At 38.8% G+C, this 27,090-nt stretch overlaps 1 protein-coding gene across 14 annotated transcripts in view; it reads left to right on the forward strand.

Moving 5' to 3' along the window:
* KIAA1217 (KIAA1217 ortholog) overlaps positions 1-27,090 on the forward strand; it is an 887,028-nt gene that overhangs the window by 786,358 nt on the left and 73,580 nt on the right. For all 14 annotated transcript variants that reach the window (XM_051963016.1, XM_051963028.1, XM_051963021.1 and 11 more), the window contains one exon: positions 17,960-18,783. In XM_051963016.1, the coding sequence (XP_051818976.1) occupies positions 17,960-18,783 (824 nt within the window). The remainder of the gene's footprint in view (positions 1-17,959; positions 18,784-27,090) is intronic.

The following is a 27,090-nucleotide window of genomic DNA, read 5'->3' on the forward strand; positions in this document are numbered from 1 at the left end:
CCACAGGGAATTTTGTTGAGAGTAAGCAGCCTTTTTTTCCCCCCTCTCTGAAATGCTGGAAGTTTTCTGGTTTCTGGTTTGGTTTTTCATTTATTTATTTATTTTGGTTTGATTGTTATTGGGTTTTTTTTTTTCCTTTTTGAGAGACGTCATGGAATCCTTTTGGTCAGCAAGAATAACCTCCAAAAGTATAAAAATCATTTCAAAAATGGACCAGCTACCCAAAGCATGGCGGCTGGGTATGGCAAACTGCCAAAGGAATCCTAAGCCAAATGAGTCATGGTGCATCTTGCATTCAATACCCACTGGGACAGTTTTCTACTCTGTTCAGTCCCTGAAGACAGAGGGAAAGAGGGAGCCGGAGACAAAATTGAGAGGTGATTAAAGTAGGACTCTCTGAGCTAACGAATTGCTTCCTTTCTTCTCTCCACCTTTAGTTTCAGAGTAATACCCATCCTTCAGCCAAAGTATCACACAAGTAATTGCCTGTTTTTAACACATACCTCTTTGTGCCCTGCTCACCTAGAAAATAATAGTCGCGTTGTCAAAGGTTGTCTACCGGCTTCCACGGCTGCTGCAATAGGGTTTTTTTTTTTTCCATTCCAACTCCTTTAGGGTGGAGCTGGACAGCTTGCTGTTACTCTTTAATTTTTTTTGTTGTTCTTTCTAAACATATATTTGGTGCCCCTTCCCCCTTTCTCTGCCTCTCGCAGAACTCACATTTGTTTTATAGAATGATTTTAATTGCCTATGTAGTATTGGGCAGGATTGATTTATGACTGCTGCCCAAAGTTCAACTTTTTTTTAAAATGTTAGTTAATTAGTAGACAGCCTCCTCTATCTCCATCCTGTTCAGTTCAGGTGTAAGAAGAGGAGAGAGTTTCATATTTCATCCTGCTGCCAATAGAAGAACTTCAAAAGTTTGGCGAAAGAATAGGAGTTGGGCGCCTTCCTGGGCTCTGTGTTAACGATATGCTTACCTGAAACAGAAACTGTTTGAAATTTCCTCTTCTTGGGAAATTAATATTTTGAGCTTTCTTGTGGTTTGGCTTGTTTTTGTTTTTTAATCTATGAACCTCTTGTCTTTCATTTTCTGTTGTCTAAATGACCTGAGATGGTCCTGGGGTGTGTGTGTGTGTGTGTGTGTGTGTGTGTGCCATATACACACACTACACACACATACACATATTCCATGAAAGCAGTTGTTGAGGGACTGAGTCACATGTGAAATAGCCTGCGGTTGGATGTAGGTCTGAGGTTATTCAGTGACTAATTTCTAAGGGGTGGAGAAATACTTATCATGGGGAGCCTGACTTTCCGCATATTCCTGGGGCAACTTGGCATAGGTGATTAAAGGAAACAAATTGGCTTTTTCTGATTGGGAATGTTCAAGCCCGCCTGTATTTTAGGAGCTTTGCTCTTGAGCTTGTGGAGTTTTTTCTTCCCTCTTTCTTTACGATGAAGAAGGCTGTCTAAAATATCCAAGTGTGGAATTAAGGCTTTAGATGAACTCAGCAAACAAAGGAACTGCATACCTGGGAGTAGTACCAATGTTGTTTTTTTCAGCATTAGCTATGCAGGTGATTCCATGAGTAAAAGTAAGTAGCTTTAATTCTTAAAGAGTAAAATGACTATACAAAATTCATTTTCATTTTTGTCCACTTTTTCTGTTGTGTAGTGTGCTACAGTGATAAGTTTACAAGTTACAGGTTTAAAAGGTTGGGGTTTGAAATACAGTATCATTATATGTGATCAATAATATTTATACTTATTTGTTTGCATTTTAATTTTAGTTCCTCATAATTTATGTTAGTTAAGGTTCTCAAAATTACCTTAAATAGTTTATATGTATTAAAAAAAGACCTGGAAACGGGTCTTAGAAATTCACTTGATTTTTATCTCAAGGATTTCTTTAATAGCAGATATTTCACTCATCCCAGACACCTTTTGAGGCATGTGTGCTATGTATTATGGTTTAACCATATAATCATTTCTAATACTTTAGGAATTAAGAAGGCAAAGTAAGTTAGGCAGGGAATACAGTCTCTTAACCAGTTCCAGTGGCAGGAAAAATATGAAAGATACTATTTTATTTGTAAGATGTGAAGTGCTGAAATCATGAGTGACATCAGGAAGCTTTGGCAGAGAAGAAGAGTACTGAAAGAAACAAAGTAGAAAAACAAGTGTGTGAGAGAGCATTGTTTTACCCAAGCAGAAAAAAGGATACAGTAAAGAACTGAGCGCCTCCCTCCTCCATAGTTAAAGGCACCTCTACTCCATTTTAACAAGGTATTTGAAGTAATTGTTATCATAAGGATCTTTTTTGTTGTAAACAGGTTGGTTTTCTCTTTAGCTCCTTGGATTCGTTGTGTTATAGCTGAAATCAATGAAAAATTATTCCAAAGAGTTGGGATCTAGTTTTGGTTTAGTCACTGCCTGTGTGATATTAAGTCACTGAACCTCTCTGAATCCAACTTTCTTCAAACTTATAAAATGAATAGATTAGATGGGCTACCTAATTTTTGAGGTCCCTTCCGGTTAAAAAATTCTCTCATCCATATTATTATTTTTCTTTTTATACTATTTTCTTTTTCCAAATACATGCAAAGATGTTCTTTCAATATTCACCTTTACAAAACCTTGTCTCACCCATATTATTGCTGTGTCTTGATATAATGTATGTAGCACTGTAAATTTTAAAAGTACAAGTAATTAAGTTAGACAGTATAGAAGATAAATCTATCTTCTATACTAAAGCATCACGTAGGATGCTTCTAGGAACTCATAACTAAGAAAATGAGCTGTACACAAGTAACCTTAGAATAAAAGAGGGAAGACTCTCAGTGTGGTAGGGTACTTTGTTAGAGGGGGAAACGAGATTTGGGGGATCAGGAAGGGCTTCATGAAGGGACCAGTAGTTGGTCACAATCAAGAAGGAGGACAAGATAGATTTCTCTAGGTTGACAGAACAGAGAATAAATAAGAGGTATATAAAGCAACATAAATTATAATAGTCCCATTTATAAAAAGATTGCAAAGCCCATTTAATATCATTGCCTCCCTCCTGCCCCTGATACCTCTCAGCCCTGTGACTATTGGTTACTTATGTAATCATTTTCAACCACAGTTTCCTAATTTGTAAAATGTTTCTAATATAATCTTCATAGATTAAGATTTTATTCAGTTGTTCTCTGGATCAAATGAAATAATGTCTACATGATATTCTGCAAAACTAGACCCAGTGTGTTTGTAAGCTGGCGTTGTTAGAGTCACTTGTATGCATGGTACATCAGATAATACACTGCAAGTTGTTTGGGGACAAGGGATGTGCCTTTTCAACCCGAGTAGAGGCTCTTGGATATTTGGTGAATTGGATTTAAAAGATGAACTTTTTTTTTTTAAACATCAGAGAAATTTTCTCTGAGTGATGTAGGGTCATTAAAAACCAGACGCCGATATGACATCATTGCAGTCTTTTGTCAGGTAAAAATAAAAGGTATCGATATGGTTCAGTAATTCTTTGAGTAAGACTGATGTAAGAGTACAGATACTCTCCAAGTCTCTTATGATGAAACTTTTCCAAGAATTATCTCCCTGGGATTAGTATTCCCTGGCTGAATATTTTTAACTTGGATTTTAGATTCTAAGCCCTAAAGATCTTAATGGACAATTCAACATCAGCCATCCAATCAACCAGAATTTATTTAACTGGGACAGCTGGGTAGCACGGTAGATAGCCATTGTATGATAGAGGAAGTGGAGAAAAAAGGTGTCATTAACCTCAGGCCAGGAACTTGTTATTTAAAATATTTTTATAACTGCATTTTCATGTACTGATTTCTTTTGTAATGCTGTATGTTTAAAAATGATTTAAAATGAAAAAGAGTCCATAGACTTGACCATAATAATATATGCCTGCCCAAAGGGATACCAGATGAGAGCACCTGGATTGTAGAGAGATCAGTTAGTAGGCTATTGAAGTTATCCTTTCATTTATGTAACAAGAATTCATCATGTGTCTATGTGCCAAGCATTGTGCTAGGCCCTGAGATTTGAAAAAAAAAAATAGAACCATTCCCAACTCCAAGAGTACACATTTTATTAGAAGAAAACAGCAGGAACGTAAACAAATAAATGTGTGTGCAAAGTGGTTTCTGGGGAGACATACAAGAAGCTAGACCATGTTTACAGACGGCACTTGGGTTGAAATCAATATAGCCCATTTTATAGATGAGGCAACTAAGGTGAGAGAAACTTAAGACTCTATAAAAGGGTGAAACTGAGGAGGGAGCCACTATGCAAAAGCATGGAGGCAGAAATCACAATGTTACATGGGAAGAATTTTATTTTAGCAAAAATATATCAAGGAAGGAACAGCTAGGTGGAATAGTCAATAGAGTGCCACACCTGAAATCAATAGGACCTGAGTTCAGATTTGGCTCAGACATCTACTAGCTGAGTGACTTTGGGAAAGTTATTTAATCCTATTTGCCTCAATTTCCTCATCTGTAAAATGAGCTGGAGAAGGAAATGGCCAATCACTCCAGTGTCTTTGCCAAGAAAACTACAAGAGGAATCCCAAAAAAATCAGACAGGACTGAAAAATGACTTTTAAAAAAAGTTATGTGAATGGTGCCAATGTCTAAAATTCAGTCTAAAAAAGTGAGCTAGAAACGGATGTGGGGATCTTTAAATGTCAGACATTTTTTATTTTAGAGGCATTTGGAAGCCATTGAAGCTGGAGAAAAGGGGGCGGGGTTATGTAGTAGATATTTTGGAGATGGAATTGACTGGACTTGGCAACTGATTTTATGTGGAAATGGGGTGGAGAGAGGAAGGGATATGAGAAGTGTTAGAGAGAGAAAAGGTTTGAAAATGAGTAGGAGACTAGTGGTACCCTCTAAAGAAAAGGGAGTGAAAGTTAGGAAGCATAGAGGGCTAGGGAGGAGATTTTCTTTTGGAGATGTTTGCTTATGATACCCCTAGATCATTCAATTAGAAGTATCCAATAGTGGTGAGTGTTAATAAGTCTTGGTTTTATAAGTAGAGCCAGTATGAGTAGAAAGAATGAGATCTATGAGAGAAATATTGTAGAAATCAATCATAAGACTTAGCTACAATTTGGATATTATAGAAGGAATGGAGGGGCATCAATTAGGATGAAACAGGATTCCTTATCTGAGTGATAGGATGAATGATGTTGCTGTCAAGCAAAACAGGTATAATTGAGGAGGTAAGGGTTTAGAAGGAAACCTATTATCTTTGTGGTGCCATATGTTTATTTAGTTGCTGTGTATAAACCTAAATTTCCTTTTTTGAGGCACTTTGGGCATGGATTCAATAATCATTTTATTAATGCATCAAGGGAATCTTGTCGCTATCTTCTCTAGCTGTATTTAGAGCTGATGACTGAGACGGGTGGGATCCTTTTGAAACAATAGGCTATATTAAGCCACTCATGGCCCAGACTATGATAAGAAACAGTCCAAAGAATTCCCTTAGTCATGAAATTACATATCTTAATGGAGACATTCACCTGAGCCAAAGACTTCTTTCAAAGACTCCACAGGAGGCTTCAGTAAGAGCATCCAATCCAGCTGGAACTTAGGTCACAATTTGTTTCTTTCGAAAGCCAAATTCAGGTAAAAAATTAATCTTTCCCTGAGTTACTCTTTCATTGAATGGAGGCCACTGTTAGACACAAATACCGGGAGATATGAACCAAGATAGAAAAAGTCCAAACCAGCTGATGAGACTAAAGTGACCGTTGCTTTTGACAGGGGTACTTCTGGTTAGTTTAAATAGCAAGAAGATGAACACAGGAAATTTTGATAGAAAAGCCAAGAGATCCCACTTAATAGAATGGCACACAAGTATAGTTGTGTTCTATGCAGAGTAAATGGCTGTTAAATCAATCCTCTTTTGTTATAATGAGATGTTAAAGTATATGATCTTAAAATACTGTTCTCAACTCCAAGTTGTCAAGATTTTCCCTTTTTGGTGTTTAATTGTGATAAAATTACATTAACAATATATTTGTTTTTCCTTATGCAGCATGATAAATGTGGAAATATGTTTAGAAAAATTGCACATGTTTGACCTATATTAGATTACTTGTTATCGAGAGGATGGGAGAGGTGGAGGAGGGAAAAATATATAGAACACAAGGTTTTGCAAGGATGAATGTTGAAAGCTATCTTTGCATGTATTTTAAAAAATAAAAAAACTATTATAAAAATATTGATCAGCAGGATGATTGGCTTGGAGAGACTCAGATGAACTGATGCTAAGTGAAGTGCGTTAGACCCAAGAAAACATTGTATACAATCACAACAAGACTATGTGGTGATCAATTCTGATGGACTTGGCTCTTTTTAACAGCAAGATGATTCAGGTCAATTCTAATAGACTTGTGCTGGAGAGAGCCATATGCTGCCAGAAAGAAACTATAGGGACTGAATATGAATCACAAGATAGTATTTTTGCCCTTTTTTGTTGTTGTAGTTGTTTTCTTGCTAGTGTTTTTCTTTCTCATTTTTTTCCCTTTTGATCTGATTTTTCTTGAGCAGTGTGATAAATGTGGAAATGTGTTTTGAAGAATTGTGTATATTAACTTATTCTAGATTACTTGCTCTTTAGGGGAAAGAGGGAGAAAAATCTGGGAACACAAAGTTTTGCAAGGATGAATGTTGAAAATTCTCTTTGCATGTATTTTGAAAAAACAAAGTTGTTAATATGAAATATATATTCATAATTTTGGCAACTAGGTGACTTGGATGTCAGACTTGGAATGACAAAATTCTGAGTTTGAATCCTCTCTTAGACAATTTTAAGCTGATGTTGGGCAAGTCACTTTACTTTTCTCATACTTTCCTCATCTGTAAACTGGTAATCATCATAGGATTTATCTCACAAGATTATTGTAAGACTCAAATGCAATGATGGATGCAAAGTACTTTGCAAATCTCTTAAAGCACTTTTTATATATTATCTAGTATCATCTTTAAAAAAAAAAACAACCTGAACATATCAGAAGTAGAAACTAAGGCCATTACCAGAAATACTGGAAATAATTTAAAAGAGATCTATTTAGATGTTAGGGGAGGAAAGCTTCCTTGTTTTAGCAGTGAGGACTATCTAACTGCAGACCTATAACTCTCCTTACTGAAGGTCTTCAAGAGAAAGCTGGATGATGACCATTTGTGGTACAGAGTTCTCTTGTTCAGTTTGTGGTGAGGTGGCTGAGCTTCCCTCCTAGAGGCTTTGTGATTTGTGATGTGATTCTCTATGTTTTACCTCCTGGAGATTTTGATTGTTGTTGAATCATTCAGTCATGTCTGACACTTCACAACCCCATTTTGGGTTTGTCTTGGCAAAGATATTAAAGTGATTTATCATTTTTAGCCCATTTTACAGATGAGGCAACTAAGGTGAAGAGAAATACATCACCCAACTAGTAAGTGTCTGAGACTGGATTTAAAGAGGCCCAAGATTCTATTAACTATGCCTCTAGCTGCCCTGGAGATAAAGTTTTCTAATAATGCTTTCTAATTTCAGTAATTTCATTACTATTTTTTTCATCTGTTTCATATTGTCTTCTAATAGCTCCAACTTTTTTCATCCTTATTACTTTTGGTCAATCATCTTAATACCTCCTCTTTGCCCAGGCAGGTGTGTACAGTTTATTATTATATCCTTGGGAGGAAAAGCTAAGAATGAAAAGGTACTAAACCTCATCATTCAGGAGGCCCATTCCAGCATCTGCTAGGTCATGTAATTGCCCCACAACTAGCTAATGTTTGGTCTTCAATAGAGTAGGATAGCTTACTGGAGTCATGTAGCTAAATATTCAGAGGGGGATTTGATTGCACATCTTTCTGAATTCCAAATTCAGCACTCTGTCCTTCAGTCAAGATGCTTCTGAATGGACTATTCTGCTCTCACCTTAATGATCTGTTAATTTAATTGGTTGATTGCTGCTGTCCTTATTTGAGGCTGTCAGCTTATAAAAATAGTTGTTCTATCTTTAAGATGGTTAATAACTGATTATTGTTAGGTAATTTAAGGTTTGACACAGAGACTTGCCATTGGAGATCATAGACTTAGCATTCTTGAGCCAGTAGGAAGATCAGAGTCTCTTTAGTCCAATTTCCTAATTTTACAGATGAGAAAACTGAGGCTCAGGAAGTTTAACTAACTTACCCAAGGTCACTCAGGCCATGAGCCCTCCGATGCAAGATCTGAACCATTCTCTGATTCAGCTCTGACTCCCAATCCTTTTATTGAATCTTGGTGAATTTGGAGTCAGAAATACTTAAATTTTTGAATCTCACTAAAGAGCCTAATGAGCTGTCTGATTCTGTGCAAATGTCTGATCCTTCCTGTGCCTCAGTTTTCTCATTTATTAAAAGGGGGTTGATATAATGGCACTTCACTAAAGTTTCATGCGGAAAAAATGAGATGTTATAAAAGAAAAATGTTGTTAAACCTCATAGAGCTACATAAAGGCTAGCTGTTATTATCTGAGGAGCAAGAGGGACCTGAGAACAAGTAGAAAGGGGCAATACACATCAACTAAATTATGTAAATCTGAAGGTTTCTCTTTTGAATAAATTCCTTCAGTTCAAAGTGAATGTTCTTTAAGCAAGGGATGCATATAGTTCGTGAAAATGGGAATTTTCTACAGTTGTTGGAGTAAGGAATTGCTTTTGCAATATCATACATTAAGATGAAGACATTTCTTTAAAGGTGGAGAGAACTAATAGTAAGGTGAGCTCAAGTTGGAATACTGAAAAGATGAAAGCAATGACATTTAGAGAGTGGACAGATATTTAGGAAAGATTCAGAATGACAAAGGAATCTAAATCATTTTGATAAATTTAAGTCACCATCAGTTAGAAACTCAGCTTTTGCTCTCTTTACTCATCTCATCTATATTTTCAAGGTTATGTATGGAAGACTGTAGGGGATTGTGGGAGTCAAAAATCTTGCTAGAATATGCAAGTGACCTCTGAATATTTGAGCCCATCTTTCCCTAGGAGAGCCAAGAGGAACTAAATTTATCTTCCAAAATATAGGCAACTTGAACTCTGTGTGCATAATAAAAGGATCAAGAGTAACTCTACCGGAGTAATAACTGTCTTCTTGAACTCTTGTGACTATCTAAATTTCAAATCCCAATGTCAGGTGGGCAAGCCAGGTAATCACAAAGATAATTCTCTGGAAGTCACTTAACAGGGACAGAAGCTTTATAACTAAGGAGTCAACCTGGGTCGGGCCTCAGAGGAGCTCCTCTCATCTCTTTCTATCTTTATCACAACTAGTTTATATTTAACCTGGAGCCAGGAAGGAATAATAATTATCCAAGTGTCTGCTTAAAAATACTGGCATTGCATCTGTGAGAACCCCTCAATGGTTTAAGGTGGCAGATAGGCTAGACTTTCTTTAATATCATCTCCCCAAAAATATTTAACCCACAAATCTTCTTTACACTTTACCAATCGATCAGTGCATCAAATGGAATACATTTATTCTAGGGTCCTAGGTACTAGTATAAATAATGAGACAACCCTCTATTCAAAAGGAAATTACACTCTAATGGAAAAACAATCACATATATAATATCCCAAAAGTTGCAGTGTGATTTTAAGCTATTTAAATGGCATCAAGATTTTTGGGACACCTTGTACAAAAATAGCTACGGGATAACTATAACGTAAATAAATACAAATTATATACAAAGTAGTATCAGATGGGGAGAGTTAGGAAAGGTTCTATCCAAATGACTCTTGAGCTGTGTTTTAAAGGAAGATGGACTTTTATGAAGCAGAGGTAAGGAGAGAATATATTCTGTGCATGTGGGGTAGTTGAGGCAAAGCATGGCAGTGGAAAATGAAATACTGTATAGGAGATGTTTTCATTTCTCCACCCTTTGAGGCTCACACTCCTTTTCCCTTGGCCCTTTAGAACTACAAGGTTAGGGTTTGATATCATGAACACATTCCAAAACTCCACAGAGGTGGTCTCATTCTAGCTGGGCTTTCATGTCTAGCATTATTTAATCATAATTTACATTTTTATTATGCTTTAAGTTTTCTTCACTAACCTCTTCCCTAAACTCCTTACCCCATCTACCACCAACAACCTTATGAAGGAGGTAGTATATTATTCTCCTATATATATGAGGAAACAATTTAGAGAGTTTAGTTGATTCAGCCCCAGTTTTCTAGCTATTACATCTTGGAGCCAATTTAGCCATATCATTCTTTTCCCTAACTCACCCTCACAGAGAGCTGAATGAATGAATTGGTCCTGTTAGGGACTCTACTCTTTGCTGACCCCACAATTCCCTTTTTCATTCTTTTTTTTTGTAGGGGCCCCCATGAATTGGATAAAATGGCAATATTGCTACGGATGGTAGGAACATATGGCCCCTCCCCATGGTTTCTGGAGATCTATGCGAAATATGACTACTTATGATAAGATTGACAGAACCATAACTAGGTATTATTGGGCCCAGGACAAGTTCCATACAATATTCCTGGGGCAAGTGGCCCAAGTGCAGCCACAGTTGATGGGGGAAGGTTGGCCACCCTCTCTCCTTGATTCTCCTTTCCAAGGACTGGAAACATTAGCTTGCCTAAAGGCTGAATCTTGAAGGAAATGAGAGGAAGGACTCAAATGATCCAAAGTCTCTAGTTTGAGTGATGAGGTGATGGGTAGAATTAGAAACAGGGCAATCTAAGAGAGGAACAGCATTTGGGGAAAATATTCGTTTAGTGGTTGAAAAGTTTAGTCTGGCTCTCAGGAGGGAAGTGGGGCCTTAAGATGCTTACCTTTGAAATTCATCCACATTGAGGTGTTAGTTGGAGGAGGAGAAAGTCATTAAGTAACTGAGGTGATGCTATTATTACTCAATAAATTTTTGGAGTTCCTTTTTTGGAATTGTCTTCAAGGCCGACCTCTAGTTACACAAGAAATCTCACCTCGTTACAACTACCCCCATTCAATTGGTCTGGCTCCTCATGATTTTGGCTGTTCCCTAAATCATAAGTCCATTTTCAGTGACTACAGACTTGCTCCCAAGGAGAGTATTCAAAAGAACATGCTGCCAGCTCTAAATGAGGTTCCAAAAATATTCTGTGCAATGGTGACCTTTGCTGGACTAAATGCTGTGCCTCTCCAGGCAGGACGACAGCCCTTGTTGGGAGGTAGAACAGCCGCATGTATTTTCAAATGTGCATTTATCACACACTTCTGCACTTATTCCAGAATTTCATTGTTTTTCTTTTGTTGTTGTTTAAATTATAAAACGTTATTTACCTAAATATACAAATTTACAGATTTTTTTTTCCTACCATCAAACAAATCAAAAAGAAAAATCCCCCATTTGATTGTGTCTCCTTTTCCCATGAAGATACTAACAACAGACTTGCATTTTCAATCATTATGCTCCTTCTCTTATTTCTTTCTCCTATTTTCCATGCTGTGGTTTACCATCACCACTTCCTTGTCTAACCTTTTTGTGAACTTATACTCCAGCACTTCTGCTGTCAGGGAGAGACTTTAGGACCTTTCAGCATTTCTGTCACAAGGACAATGTCCTAATTCCCCCCTGCCGTTAAAAACTGCATTCCCCTTCCTTCCAGAGGGACAAAGGTTACACACTAGGGATCTGGGGACCTCCCATCTACCTTGCAGATTCTCCCTGTCCACCCACTCAGAGGACCTAGTAGAGTATTGGGATTTTGGTGAAGCTTGGGGAAATTCTTCCTAAGCTTCACTAAAATCCTAATTTTAATTCTTCCTACCAGAAGCAAGAGCCACTCTTTAAAAGTGGAAAGAATTCTAGCTTTTGAGGGTCTGAGTTCTCAGATCTGTCACTTAATTATCTGCATATGTAACTTTGGTTAAGTCCCTAAACCTTTCATTTGTACCATAAAGAGACTGGATTAGTGTGATGCATTCAGGGTCAGAAAATCAGAGTTTAAATCCTACCTCTACCTCTTACTTCCTTTGTGATTTTAGACAATTCATTCTACCTCTCGAGAACCTAGTTTCCTCATCTCTGCAATGAGAGGGGTGGACTGAATGGCCTGTAATGGCCCTGTTGCTCTATGTCTTTGGTCCTCCAGTCTCAGACAAGATGGGTTCCAAGGTCCCTTAGAGATGCAGTCTTATGATGGTCACCCTTTCTAGGTTGAGTATGAAGACAACCCATGGAGCGCCATTGCTACTCCCAAGGCTGTTCGGCTATTGCTTTGCTACATTTCTGTATTTTCTCATGCTCTTGCCTGTTTCCCAGTTCACTGTTGCAGTGAAAAGCCTCTGGGTATGCATATTTTTTGTTTTGATGAGAATGAAAATGCAGATGATGATAGTTGGTACTTATATAGTCATATACATGTCATCTCATTAAGTCTACAGTCTGGCCAAACAACCACAAAGCTCGACCATTGCCAGCTGACACTTCTCTGTACTCTTTGCAGCCCTGATAAAAGACAACCATATTTTCAGCCTTACCTTCATTCTAAATTTTGTTTGTGCATCAGCTGCCCAGAAAGGGCAAAATAATCCAAGGATAAATAAGGACTAGAGGTGGATATGGTGGTAGACACCTGTAATCCCTGCTGCAAGAGGCTGGTAGATGACTTGGGCTCACGAGTTCTGAGTGACGGTGAGCAAAGCAATTTGGGTGTCCTAAGTCTGATACACAATATGGTGAGTCCTCGGGGTGGAAGGACCAGGCTACCCAATAAGAGGCAGATTGACCCAGATCAAAACAGAGCTGGTCAGAGCTTCCATGCTGATTAGCAGGGGGATCAGTTCCATAAATGAATACCTGATGTACTTCTGGCCTAGACAATATAAAAAGAACTTAGTCTCCAAAAACAAACAAAAAAACTCATCCTTATCTAGAGTTTTAAGCCTTGATAAGTGCTTTCTTCATGGTAACTCTCTGAACCATTTCAATGATGAGGAAACAGAGGCTTTGAGAAAGTAAAGCAATTTGTCCAGGATCATAAAGTTAGTATCTGAGACAGGTTTTGAACCAAAATCCCTTGACTTGGACTTCCCTGCTCTATCCATGATGAAGAGGAGATTCAAAGTAGCCAACAGTAACTATTCATACAGAGCCAAGGAGATCTATTAAATTAACAAGCTCTGTGCTTTTGAGACCTTTCCAGTACAAGTTGAGCTCCCTCTTCAAGCGGATTGTAATGAAATTCTATTTAAAACCCTTCATCTTCCAGATTCGCTGTACCACATGGTGAAGTTGGCCAGACATTATCTGTTGGCTGAAACAATCTTATTTGTATTTTGTGAACTCTTAAGCCCTGCTTTGTTTATTGAAGCTGCCTGATGATGTCTTTTCTATCCAGTGATCCTCATTTTACTAAATTGGAGAGAAAGGAGCATTTGTAATAGATCGATGCCGGCCTGTTGAAAAGAGCCAGAGATGCCTCTGGCACCCTGTGATGAGCCATAAGTCAGGTCTCTGCACATATTAGTATGTGTATTATCTATGTTTCTTAGAAACATTAATTAGGAGGAATCAGTGGACAGCAGCTCATATCCTAGCCCTAGCCTGCACAGGAGGCCTTCTTTGTCTATCCTTAGGTGCCTTTTAAGGTGTATATATATTCTAGAATCAAATTAGTACCTGTTTCAGAAGATCATTTTTTGTAATATGTATTAGTTTCCTAGAGGTTCCAAGGCACTTTAGGGGAAAGAACACAGCAGGAATGAGGATTCTCGTTTATTCTGGTCTCTAGAGATTGACTCCTAGCTACTGAGTGGCCTTGGAATTAGTCAGTCAACCAAACTTTATTGCAGTTCAGTCATAATTAGAGTAAGGAGATAGAAGATTTAAACCCAGTCTTCAGAATGTAAAGGCCTCTGCTACCTCCAGCAGGTTAAAAACAACTGAGCTTAGCACCTAGTTAACCAGAATAATTAGTTAAAATAGGAAGTTACCTGAAGGTCCTTTTTTCCCACTGGCTGCATAGCAGATAAAACTCTTGCCCAGCCTCTACACAGACCTTAGTGCCCTCTTAGTGCCCCTGGATCTCTGCAGACCACCATGCCCATCCTTCTCCTCCATCCCCAACTCAGTTAAAGATCCATTCAACTTTATTTGCCCCAATAGGAAAAAAATGCTATTTTCAGTATACTGTCTGCCATGGGTAAACCACTGGGCTGAAAGGTGTGGGACCCAAAGAATTATGAGACTTCCAAAAAACTTACAGACTATTTGAAAAGTCAGAACACGTGCTTTCCTATCAGCCCATGCCGTTGTTTGCTAAAGGGGACAATCCCCAAGCATTGTATCAGATTAGAATTAGAATTGGTGAGATAGAGCATCAGCCCTGAAGTCAGGAGGACCTAAGTTCAAATCCAATCTTAGACACTCAGCACTTCTTGGCTGTGTGACCCTGGACGAGTCATTTAACTCCAATTGCCTCAGCAAAAAAAATTTAAAAATAAAAAGAATTAGAATTGGTGAGAGATTAGGGGGCTGACCACACACACACTCCAATGAGGCATTTGCACCTCAGTCTAGGCTGCCCCAAAGGAGATGGCTCCACCAGAGCATCTCAGCAATGAGGAAGTTTGATCAGCAGGCCCTTTAAATTTAGAGAGGCAGGCAAGGTAGGATGGGTCGGGCAGGCAAGCCGGAGTGGTTGGCAGCTGTCAAAACAAAAGCTAACAAAGCTCTGTCTGGCTGTGAGTTTACAGGTGTCATAGGCTTTTGTGTTAACCCTTCAGTGCCAGGCTCAGATGCTGCCCTGTAGCTTCATGAGAATTCTATTTTATTTTAATTTAAGTCTAACTCTAATAATCAACAGAAATTAGCAGTATAAAGATTTACATACATAGATTGTTGATTTAGAGTTGGAAGACAGCTGAGAGATCATTTTGAAGACAAGGAGACTGAGTCTTAAATGAAGGAGCTTGCCCAAATGTAGTAAGGGACAGAGTTGTGAACAGAAGCCAGGTCCTCAGATTAGAAAATCCAGGACTCTGGCCACACTGCCTCCCATCAAATCGTAAGTTCTAACTTATTTACAATTTGTTTAAAAATGTGTATATTAATTTTAACTGAATAATCTTGAAAATTTCTTTTTATTTTCATGTCTCCTGATCTTTTCCTTTTGTGTGACTTTTCCAGGTTTTGTTACTGTTGCTAATTTTTTTCAGTCAAGGTATTTATTGTTCTGATCTTGCTTTCTTCATTTTTCCATCAGTTCCTAAAATTTTTATCTATATTTATTACTATTTATATTGTCACTTAAGTGGTAATAGTCCATGACGTATCATGTGTATTCAATCATTCCCCAGTCAGTGGGCATTTAGCTTGTTCTTAGTTTTGTTTTGTTTTCTTCCTATTCAGAATAAGGTTGCTATGCCTCTTTTTGCACAAATAGATCTTTTTTACTTTCAATAAAATCCTCCAGATCTCAGTAGTGAGATCACAGGACCAAGTAGTTTGAACAACTTTATAGTTCTTATTATTTTATACCTTCTTAACTTCAATTTTAATTTTTCAGAGGTTGGTTCTGGATCAATGATAATGATGTTGTTGGTTTAGGAAATGGGACCCATCTCAGTAGTGTATAGCCTTGGTTTTTTGGGGCACTGGAAGTTTAAATGCCCAGTGACAACCAGTATGTACAAGAGACTTAACCATAACTTTTCTCGATTCCTAGATTGGTGCTCTCTCCACTAAGCTGCACTGTAGCAATAAAGGACCTTTTTTATTAAGCACTTACTACATGCCCGACACTGACTTCATGCTACGTACCAGGAATACAGAGAAAGGCAAAAATAGTCCCTTCCCTCTAGGAACTGACAGTCTCCTGAGGAAGATAACATGCAAACAACCATGTATAAACAAAATATATACAAGATAATTTAGAGATAATCTCAAAGGAAAGATGTTAGCAAGAATTAAGGACTATTGGAAAGAGCTTCTTGTAGAAGGTATGATTTTACTTGAACCTTGAAAGAAGTCAGGGAAACCAAGAAACTTTTTAGAGATTTTGATAAAAAGGAACATTTCCAAAAACTAATTTAGAGATAATTTCAAAGGAAAGATGTTAGCAAGAATTAAGGACTATTGGGAAAAGCTTTTTGTAGAAGGTATGATTTTTATTTGAGCCTTGAAAGAAGTCAGGGAAACCAAGAAACTTTTAGAGATTTTGATAAAAAGGAATATTTCCAAAAACTGGACTCAATTCACTTCACTTTGTATCTGCTATTCTGCTTGGGTTCATCTCCACTCTCCTTATGACCCCATCTTCTACACCTTTCCTGCCTCCTTTTGTGCAAGGGTTTTTGTTTTCCCTTTGCTGCTGTGGACCCCAGTTGTATTTTACTAGCTTCTCAGTTCCTGTCCCTTTGGAACTCACCCTGTCTTTCCCCTTGATTATACACTTTTCCCCTGAGAACACTGTGAACTCCTGTGGTAGCCTAAAGTAATCCATCAGTCAAGAAAGAGCTTAAGGTGGTCCAGAAAGGTTATGACAGCTCCTGCTTCTAATTATCAGACCCAATCAAATAGTCTCCAGTGGTCTTTCCCAACTTCTGTGTTTGGACCAAAATGGAAAGTATCAAATGTTCTTTTTCTAGATGATTTTGTGCTTTATATTCTCCTCCTTGGTAAACCACATATGGCTTGTGGTTATGATTTATTTTCCTCCTGTTCTTATTAACTGAATCTTTAATCCCTTTCCTCTTTTGAAGGCATCGTTAATAACTAGGACCTGAGCAAGTTCCCATTCCCCTCTAGTCATATGTAACCTTTTTTTTTTTTTTAAATCAGGGGCCATATTTTGCTTCTATTCTTTTAAAAAAACATACTTGTTTGGGGCAGCGAGGTGGTGCAGTGGATAGAGCACCAGCTCTGAAGTCAGGAGGACCTAAGTATAAATCTGGTCTCAGACACTTAATAGCTGTGTGACCCTGGGCAAGTCACTTGACCCCAGTTGCCTCAGTGAACAAACAAAGCAAAACAAAAAAAAAAACTTGTTAATTTATCAACATGATTTTTTTCAAATTTGTCTTTCCATTCATCAGATATTCAGGCAACAATATTTGTGATGTTCCTACTGTCCTAAACCCTTGAAGGATATGTAGCAATTGTACACGGTCCTCCAACTTGAGAGGCTAACATTTTAGTTTATTTTGATTACACTTCCTTCTCCTGGGGTTGAAAGGCCCCCTTTTCTCTCAATGTGGATTACTAACAAGTTCATGTGAATACCAAAGGATAGTAAAAAAAAATTCATCTCAATTTTTTTCTTCATTCCTTCTTTTCCTTGTAGTTTTTGATCAGAGAATCATCACATAACTTTTTTTTCAATGCTAATACAACAGCGATTTTTACAGCCAGTGTTTCTGATAAAAGCCTTATTTATAATCCAAGGCAATTGAGGGCCTCAGAGAGTAAAGGTGAGCATAAATAAGTTGTTTGGTAGCCCATCACTAAGAGAGACGTGAACCCCATCTTGATACAATAATGGCATTAAAAATCATTGAAGAAATGCCAAAAAACTGCCAAAGACCTGGTCAGGTAGGATGTGCCAGATATACCAGCTGGATACCTATCCAAAGACCTCCAACAGTATTCTAAAGGATTTGGAAGTACAAGAACAAGAACTGCTCAGGATGAGATGGTATGGATGAGTTTCATTCTTTGCCAGCGGAAAGAATTCCCATATTAATCATTTTCTAATTATACATCAAAATAATTTAGGCCAGATATTGGGAATTGTATCATTCTGGCCACGGATTAATCCCAATTTGCCAGATGGTTTGAGAAGCTAAGACATCCAGGTTTAATTTACAGTCTTTTTTCTATAGACTATTGGGCGGTATTCAAACAATTGGATTCCAATGTATGAAAATACATCTAGAGATGAACATAAAATAACATGCTTGTTCTGCCTCTTTTCAGATGCAGAGGGAAATTGCTTATGCAAGAGGAGAAGGCCCCGGTGTCCCTCGCCCTGGATCCACGGCTCACCCCTCCCATGCAATCCCCAATTCACCGCCCTCTACTCCCATCCCACACTCCATGCCTCCCTCCCCGTCCAGAATCCCGTACGGGGGGGCTCGCACGATGGTGGTCCCTGGCAACGCCACGATCCCCAGAGACAGGCTCTCCAGCATGCCAGTTTCGAGATCCATCTCCCCGAGCCCCAGCGCCATCTTGGAACGCAGGGACGTAAAGCCGGACGAGGACCTGAGCGCCAAGAGCCTCGCCCTGTTCAGAAACGAAGGTCTCTACGCGGACCCCTTCCTTTTTCACGAGGGGCGCATGAGCATCGCTTCCTCCCACGGCGGACACCCCCTGGATGTCCCGGACCACGTCATCGCCTATCACCGCACAGCGATTCGGTCCGCCAGCGCTTACTGCAACCCGGCGCTCCAGGCCGAGATGCATCTGGAGCAGTCGCTCTACAGGCAGAAGTCGAGGAAGTACCCAGACAGCCATCTGCCTACCTTGGGCTCCAAAACCCCGCCAGCCTCTCCCCATCGGGTGGGGGACATCAGAATGATCGACATGCTCCCCCATCACATCCCGCCCCATGCCCTGCAGCCGGACCGGGCCTCCCCCAGCCGCCAGTCGTTCAAAAAGGAGCTGGGGGCCGCCGTGTACATAGAGAAGCCAAGGAACCCTCCCGTGTTAGCGGGCATGGTGGACGTGGGCCCGCCACTGACGGAGAAGCAGATTTTTGGCTACAGCACCATGACATCGCCCAAAGACAAGGAGACGAGGTAAGCGCGGGAAAATACGGGGAAAATACGGGAGCCACACTGCGCATGTGCACCCTCGGGACACGGTGGGAACCCTCAGGGCGTGGGTGAGAGGCTGCCCAGCCCTGAAGAGCTCTCTTAGCCGAACTCGCCCATTTGTTGTCAGGGTAAATTGCAGTTGTGTGGGAAATGTTCATAATTAACTAAAGGATGGCCTGATGATGACTGTGGTACTTGAGGAGATGGTATCACAACAAAATAAGAAGAATGTATTCTATTTGGCAGAAATGCTCTTTGAGATGATGATTTCTGTTTTCCCCATTATAGAATTTTTTTTTTCTCATAAGGTTTGAGGAAATGGAAAAAATGTGTCACTGTCTATCTTCTTGGGTGTAAAACACAAATTTGCATGAAAACAGAATGTTTCCGTTTTAAGTACTCATTAGAGAATGATGCTGAAATCAGCAAAAGGATTCCACTGAAGAGAGCAATTTGGTTTTGATTTGTGTTTAATATTCTTTGCAACTTAAGTACTGGGCCAGAATCTCCAAACCACAGATTTAGAGCCTTAAAAAACCAACTGTAGTGAAAGTTCTTATAAAGGCAACATAGTGGAGTAGAAGGAGAACTGGCCAATGACTCAGGAGGATGTGGGTTCAAGTCCCACTTTGACATATATTGGCTATGTCAGAAAGGGAAGCTTTAGGAAGCTCTCAGTATTGATCAGTGTTGATATGGACATTTCTTCGGGAGCTTCTTACCAATGAAATTATTATTAGTCCAGTTGGAAATTTTGTTTTTTGAAAAATCAATTCATTGATAGGAACATAAATTTAAAGCCAGAAGGGAGGGGCATTAGCCCATTCCTTTTATTTTTTCAGATATAGAGACTGACGTCTGGAAGATAAGGTGTTTTGTCTAGACATATAAATGATAAATTTTAAGAACTAGGTTTTCATCCCAGACCATGGACTTTTCTTAGATGAATCATTAAATTAATAACTAAATGAATTAATGAATGAAGGTTTTAATCCCAAACCATGGGCTTTTCTTAAATGAATCATTAAATAAATAACCAAATGAATGAATGAAGATAAATTAATTGAAAAAATTAAAAATTAATTAAAGCCTTAATTTTGGTAGAAGAATGTTACCATGAAAATAATTTTAAAAATCCAGATGAGGAAACTGAGTCAATAAGAGGTGAAGCAATAGAATAAAATGAAAAATATTCAGTCAAGCAGTGCCAGATAATATAACCAGCTTCTTACTATTCCTGTACTGTTTCATAATCTTGTAAAAAGGAGGCTCAGATTGTGAATGACAGATGACATACATAATCATCCTTTCCACTAGTAATAAACAGTACTTCTTACTCATAAATGAGAAAGCTATGTACTTAATAATAGTGATGACTGGTTAAAGGAAGATCCATCTGGCTTTGCAATAGAAATATCGTAATGGTGAAGGAGTCCAGAATAATGGGGGGAAATGAGAAAGAATGCCAAAAATCCCAAAGCACTCTTCTTACACATAGAAGAAGTGGTTGGGGCTGTGTCTTATTTGTGTAGAATAGATGAGAAATGCTATTTGAGCTTTCTACTTCAAAGCAATGACTCCAGGATCAGATCCTAAAACAAGAGTTTTCTCCCCTTTTTTTGTGACATGGACCCTTTTGGCCGCCTGGTGAAAGCTGTGAACCCTTTCTTAGAACAATATTTTTACATCCAGAAAGTAAAATATATCGGATTAAAAAGGAAACCAATAGTAGTGATATGTAGTCAGCAGAAGACCTTTTAAAACAAGTTTATAAACCCCTTTTTTAGGTTTCAGAGTTTTTACACGTGCATAAATCATAAAAGTTATAGTACACTAAATACTTAGGAAAATACAGAACAGAGAGAATAAAGGTGGGCTACTTATATATATTATATAAATATACTAAAATTTTTGATAGGACAAATGAGAAAACAGAGCCCGGGAAGCCTTGAGTGGGGGGCTTATAGCCTCTTGGTCTAACTCCCTCATTTTATAGATGAGGAAATACCCAAATATCTGAGGTGACTTGACCAATGTCAGGGGACAAAGGCAGTATATGAACTCTGTTCTTCTGATGCCAAATTCAACACTTTTCCCACTGCACAAGGGGAATACTGGTAGACTGTGCTGTGGTAAAGTGAAAACGATGGATTGAAATCCCCCTCTAGGACTTAGCATGTGACTATAGACAAATCCTTAATCTTTTTTTTTCACAGTTTCATCATCAGCAAGATGAAGATAACAATATATTCAGCACTACCTCCCTCTCATAGTTCCAAGGAGAACATGTTGTAAATCCTAAGATTCTATTGCATGGACTTTTTATTTCTCAAAATTTCTCCTTTCTGGACCACTTAAAATTTGGCATTAGCTTTGACTAATAACGTGAGTACTTGGGAGTCCTATGTAAGATCATTAGGATGGAATCCAGGGATTAGGGGAGAACCCAAAACACAGATCTTAGATATCAGGGTGTAGTATGTCTGTTGAGAGGAGTGAAGGTTTTCCACAGTTCAACATTTTAAATAATTTTCAGGCAATTTTTAGTAATACCATCATCCACATTTCCTAAAGGTCTTCAGTTTCCATATTAGAAAGACTTTCTCAACTTCAAATGTTTCCATTTCCTATAAACCTCAGAAGTTTTGTTATGTAAAAAAAATTTTTGGCAGTTTTATCATTAAAAAAATTTTAAGATACCCCCCCCACTCAAACATTTTTTGCTCTTAAAAAAAAAAAAAAGCAGAGCCAAAAATATGGGAAGATTTAGTGAAAGAATTTGTATTTGTCTAAAACTTATTGTTATTGTGATTAAAGATCATGATATTGTAGAACTGGAGCTGGAAGAGCCCTCGGAGGTCATCCAACCTTTTAATTTTACATGAAGAGGCAAAGGCCGGGGGAGGTTGTGACTTACCGTAGATAACCCAGGCAGTAACCATCCCAGAAAGTAAAAGGGCTGGTCCCTCTACTGACTCCAGAGCCATGTTCTATTTTACCAAGATGTTTCCTTGTGCAGTGAGAATAGGGCAAATACTGCCTCTGTCACTTAACATTAATGACATTGGTCAAGTCACCTCAGATCTTTGCTGTTTCTTCATCTATAAAATAAGGAAGTTGAACCAGGGGGTTCTAAACCCCCGACTCAGCCTGCACCTCTGTGGTCCTAGGAGCTCATACTGTCTGTTAATTATCTTGGATGATACCATTGTGGAATGGAGAGAGTGGGATTTGGTCCTGCTTTGTGAAGTTATAGAGCAGATGCCCTTCAGTGCCAGGAACTCCCTCCACTAATGAAATCATAGGTTCAGTTTTTGTTGTCACTTTAAATAAAATGTCTTACAGTTGCCATAGCCAGATTTGAAATAGGAGAGAAAGATGCCCCTTTTGGGAAGGAAGAGAATCACTCTACCTCCTCACAGAGGACATCTTCACCTTTTAATTGGGAGGTTTCAGAGTAAATGGAACTGAAGGGACTGGAGCTCCTCGGCTACCTAGATGAGATAGCAGTGAGAGTGGGGTTCCCTGAAGTGGTACAGTATCACCTGTCACAGTGGGCATTTTCTACCAGCATTGTCACTTCTCTTCCTGCAATCATGAAGAGTCAAGAAAATAATGTGAAGAATGAGCAAGGAGGGATAAGACCCAAGCAACTCTATTTCCATTTCTCTGTCTAGTGAATTACCTCATTGAGACTGCTCACCTGGGCTTCCTTTCCTAAGTCGGAAGTCTGAGAAATGTAAATTGTGAATATTATTGTACTCCACCCAGAATTCTGGAATGAATTCTGTACCTGAGGGACCAGAATTCTAAAGAGATTATTGTAGGCCTGAGATATAAAAAACTGTTCTTAAAAGATATTTATAATTATAAATGCTGTGGAATTTGCATAATTGCATTGCTAAATATATGCATGTTGTAAAATACAGCAGCACTATCTAGTATATTAGCAGGATTATATAAGGGGAAAAAATTGCTAGGGAAAGTTAGGAGGGTGCACGTGCTTGGGAGTTTTTTTCATTATTAAAAACACCAGTTCTAAACTCATTTCAGAGGGGGGAAATGAATAACAAAAGCAATTACAAAAGTATAAAATTTAGTACATTGTCTAGCCTACAATCTGGTGTTATTTTAGAAATATTTTGAGCTGCATAGGTCATTTTAAAGTGCCTCCCACCACAAAGTGTTTAATTTTCCTCATGCAGGGTCTCATAAACTGCCAAACCAATTTCTCTTTGGATTTTGTAACATAAATAAGTGAATAAAGCTGAGAGTGCTTTCTTTCTGAGGCTCTCAAGTGAAATTTTACAGCTAAGTCGTAAAACCACTGAAACCCAGAAAAGAAAGTGAAAATCCCCCAAAATGTTCTTCCTTATTTGGATTCCACTAGACCCCTGGATATGTTTATTCAGAAGCACTTGTACCCAGCAGTCTGGGCAACCTCTAAATGTCTTTGAAAATTAGAGAAAATTAACTATCTCCCATCTGTCCTCAAGAAGCTTCTCTGAATAATTGGTATTTGTTGGTCTGGGGTTTTGTTTTGTTTTTATTTTGTTTTTTGAAGAAAAATAATCTTTCCAAACACTGTTCAGTTTAAGATAAAATATGAGAGGCTGATGTAATATAATCTAGATTCCTTTGGTTAAGTCTGGGTCCTGGTCTGATGAATTCAGCGTTAACCATTTGGGGGATGCAAGAGCAAAACACTCCATGGAAGAAAATCAAATACTAATAGGACTAGGGAGAAAAAGAAATGGCAGCCAGGTTTCTCCCAGATGTCCACCATATTAGAAGTCTCCTCCCAAATAATAGCTGAAGCATTTGACTGCCTGGAAATATGTGGTTCCATAACAGATTACAACTGTTTTAACTTTAAGGACAATAATTCTCATGTCTGAGCCTCCAGAAAGGAAATTGCTTGTGACTGACCACATGGCCTTGGGCATATGACTTGACTTAAGTTGGTTTGGGCTGTCCAGATGGAGAGCTTGCTAGCAGCTCATAGAGGCTTCTCTAAGCAAAAAGGACTAGATACCATCTCAATTCTATTCCCTATCTCTCTACCAGCTCCCCCATTGCAGATGTGGGAGGGGGGGGCTATGAACCCTACAAGTAATGGCAGACATTTTCCTGTCTTTGTCTGCTTTTGCTAAAAAGTATGTTTTTAAGTGTTTATTTTTGTCCCCTTTTTTATGCATAGGATCATATATTTAGAGCTGGAAGGAAGTTAAATCCTCATTTTATGGAGGAGGAGACAATCACCTAGTGATTAAGTGACTTCCTTAGGGCCACACACTAATAAAATACCCGAGGTACATTTGAACTGAGCTCTTTCTTTCTCTAAGTCCAGCGCTATGATTTACTGCTATAAGTGGAGACTCCCTAGAAGGATGAAAGGGAGCAGTATACTAAGAAATGTAGGCAATAGTATAACAAAAGGTATTAATAAAAAATTATTCTAAAAAAACAGAATTGTGTTGATATGAAAAGCATAATTCAGAAAATTTTAAAAGGCTTATTGCTCCCATAGTAAGAGAGCAGAGTGGTTGGGTGACCTGAGGCAAATTGAATTTTTCTTTCCTTGCCAGTCTTGAGTAGTCAGCATCAGAAATTCCCCCAAAGACTTGAGACTGTGACTCTGACATATAAAAATTGGACTAGGTCTCTCAGTACAAAGTGAAGTGAAAAATTGAAGAAATTATGTGAATATTTCCACTCAGTGTTGTTTCTGACCCGAGTGATCCTCATCATTCAGTTCTCTTCTGAGTGGGTGAAGGGTCTCACTCATAATTCATATGGAAATGTTGCTTTTTAATAGCTGCTCGGTACCTTTAAGGCTCCCTGTACTGACAGGTCTTTGCATTCATTGAATCTTTCCTTGTCCTGCGGTTTTCTCAATAAATTCTGCTTTTATTTGTTGAGCATCTTCTGTTAGAGATGACCTTACTAGTGGGGGTGATAAAGATGCTTGAGATCATGGCCCTGCCCTCCGGGGATTTCTAAACTCCTCCCTCGGTCAACTTCTGGAGTGGCAAAGATGTTGACTCCTAATCTGAAAACCAACATTTAATTCCTCCTCTTTTCCTGTTAGCCTGTGTGACTTTGGGTAAAATCATTAAACTTTCTTAAATCTATTTCTTCTATCACAGTCAACTAGCACTTATTAGGCACCTACCGTTCACCAAGCTCTGTGCAAAGTGCTGGTTTTAAAAGCAAAAGCAGAAGCTCACAACCTAATTGGAGAGACAAAAGCTTATTCCAATAGACTGTAAATAACCATGCTGACTGCTTGCAGATGCATTCATGAGACCTTGGCTAGAGCTCTGGCCCTGGGGTGAGAACACCTGGGTTTGAATGTCTCCTCTAACCAATTCAAGCCCGAAATGCTCTGCCACATGGGGCACAAATAGTCCATGTGAACATCTCGCATTTCTTCTGGGATAATTCCTTTCTGCTTTGCTCACAGAGGACGGCACTGCTCTGGGGGCACGCTGTGTTGGGCGGTCCTGGGCCAGAGACTCCCATGTCATACAGTAAGTTCATAAGAGAGACCCTGAGCGTGTCCTTGTACCACTTTTCTGACCTCCTTGTGAGCGCTGGCCCCGTGAGTTTTCCACAGACTTTTTGGCAAGCTTATGTTTGGCTTTTGGACAACGTGGCCAGTCCGTGGAGTTGTGCTCCCACAGTAGAGTTTGATTGCTTCCAAGTTAACTTTGAGAACTCAGTGTCTGGTTGTCTTATCTACCAGGTGAGCTTGAGAACCTTCCTAAGACAGTTCAAATGGAAACGATTCAAGTTCCAGGTTTCCTAGGAATAGAACAATAAGATCAATGGCCTGTAGACTTTGAGACAGCCAGCCTAAGACCTCCCCTACTTCCTTTAGAGCCTCCCAAACACTGAGCTAGCTCTGGCAATGTGCATCTGTCAATCTCATTATCAGTGTGGACATCCCTGCAAAATATCCTAGTCGTCCTGATCTCTATTGGACGGCTCTGGAAAAGTGACCTTGCCAGCCTTCCCTCACCTAAATCCAGCTGCACGTCACGGCAGCCTCTCCCTGCTATCGTGTTCTTCTTCGAGAACGAAGGACAAATAACAATTGCCAAGATAGATGAACTTATCCATAGCGTTCAGAACTTCTCTGTTTGCTGTAACTGATAAATTCTTCAATTTGAAAAGCCACAAGCCAGAACTAAAGCATGATTTTTTGTGCACCGTGTGCAGCCTCCAAAGCTGAGATGCAACAAAGTGTGGATTGATTCTCTGCTTCTGGTGCTAATTTTGGCCTAATAGTTAAACACTAAGGAAACCAGGTGCTCCATCAACCCGCACAAAGATAGCAGGTGCCTAATAAATGCTTATTGACTTGATCTTTTTAGATGTGAATAGCTCCCCTCTGGAGTTTCTCCCTCAAAGTCTGCTCTTGCTACTTCTATAGAAAAGGTTAGGAGTTCCCAGACAGTAGAGAGAAAAAATGGATGGACTCCCAAGAATTCGTAGGGAAGAATTCCTTTATATTCCTCCTTCTCCAGCAGAAGGATTACAGGAAATAGTAATAAAGAGGAAGAAATGTGTTCCTCTGAACATTATAGCCTTACAAAATATATAATTTTGGTATTGGTAATTATTAATAATTAAATAATATTGATGTTCAGTCATGTTCAATTTTTTGTGACCCCATTTGACATTTTCTTGGCAAAAATACTTATATGGTTTGCCATTTCCTTCTCCAGCTTGTTTTTTTTAGAAAACCGAGGGGCCCAGAGTCTGTAAATGTCTGAGGCTAGATTTGAATTCAAGAAAATGAGCTTTAGCTCTCTCTATCATTTGCATTATGCTCAAGCTATATATTATGGTTAACTTCTGGGAGCTAACCAAAATCTAAATAACCATTTCTCACTATTTTTTCTGTTATATTGGAATATGCTGAGAGGCAGCAGAATATAGGAAAAATGTAGATTCAGATATTACCTTTAACACCTTGGAGTTACCTGGGATAAGTGACTTCCCCTCTCAGAGGTCCTAACAACTCCCACACTAAGTTACAGATAAATCACCATTCTGAATCAGTGAAAGGAATCTCCATTGCACAGATGAAACACAATTCCTTTTATTCTTCTCTTCTCCTTCCCACTCCCCCCCCCAAAAAATAGAATTATATGATTATAGGCTAAGGTTTGACAATATTGACAGTTATACATAGGTGAATTTTTTCTTTGTAAAACTATGTTTTATGTAATTTTATACAGTCATAGAATTTCATTTTGTTCCTAGTTTATTGACATTTTT

The sequence above is a fragment of the Antechinus flavipes genome, chromosome 5 (genome assembly GCF_016432865.1).
Source record: "Antechinus flavipes isolate AdamAnt ecotype Samford, QLD, Australia chromosome 5, AdamAnt_v2, whole genome shotgun sequence".
In the NCBI taxonomy this organism is placed as follows: domain Eukaryota; kingdom Metazoa; phylum Chordata; class Mammalia; order Dasyuromorphia; family Dasyuridae; genus Antechinus; species Antechinus flavipes.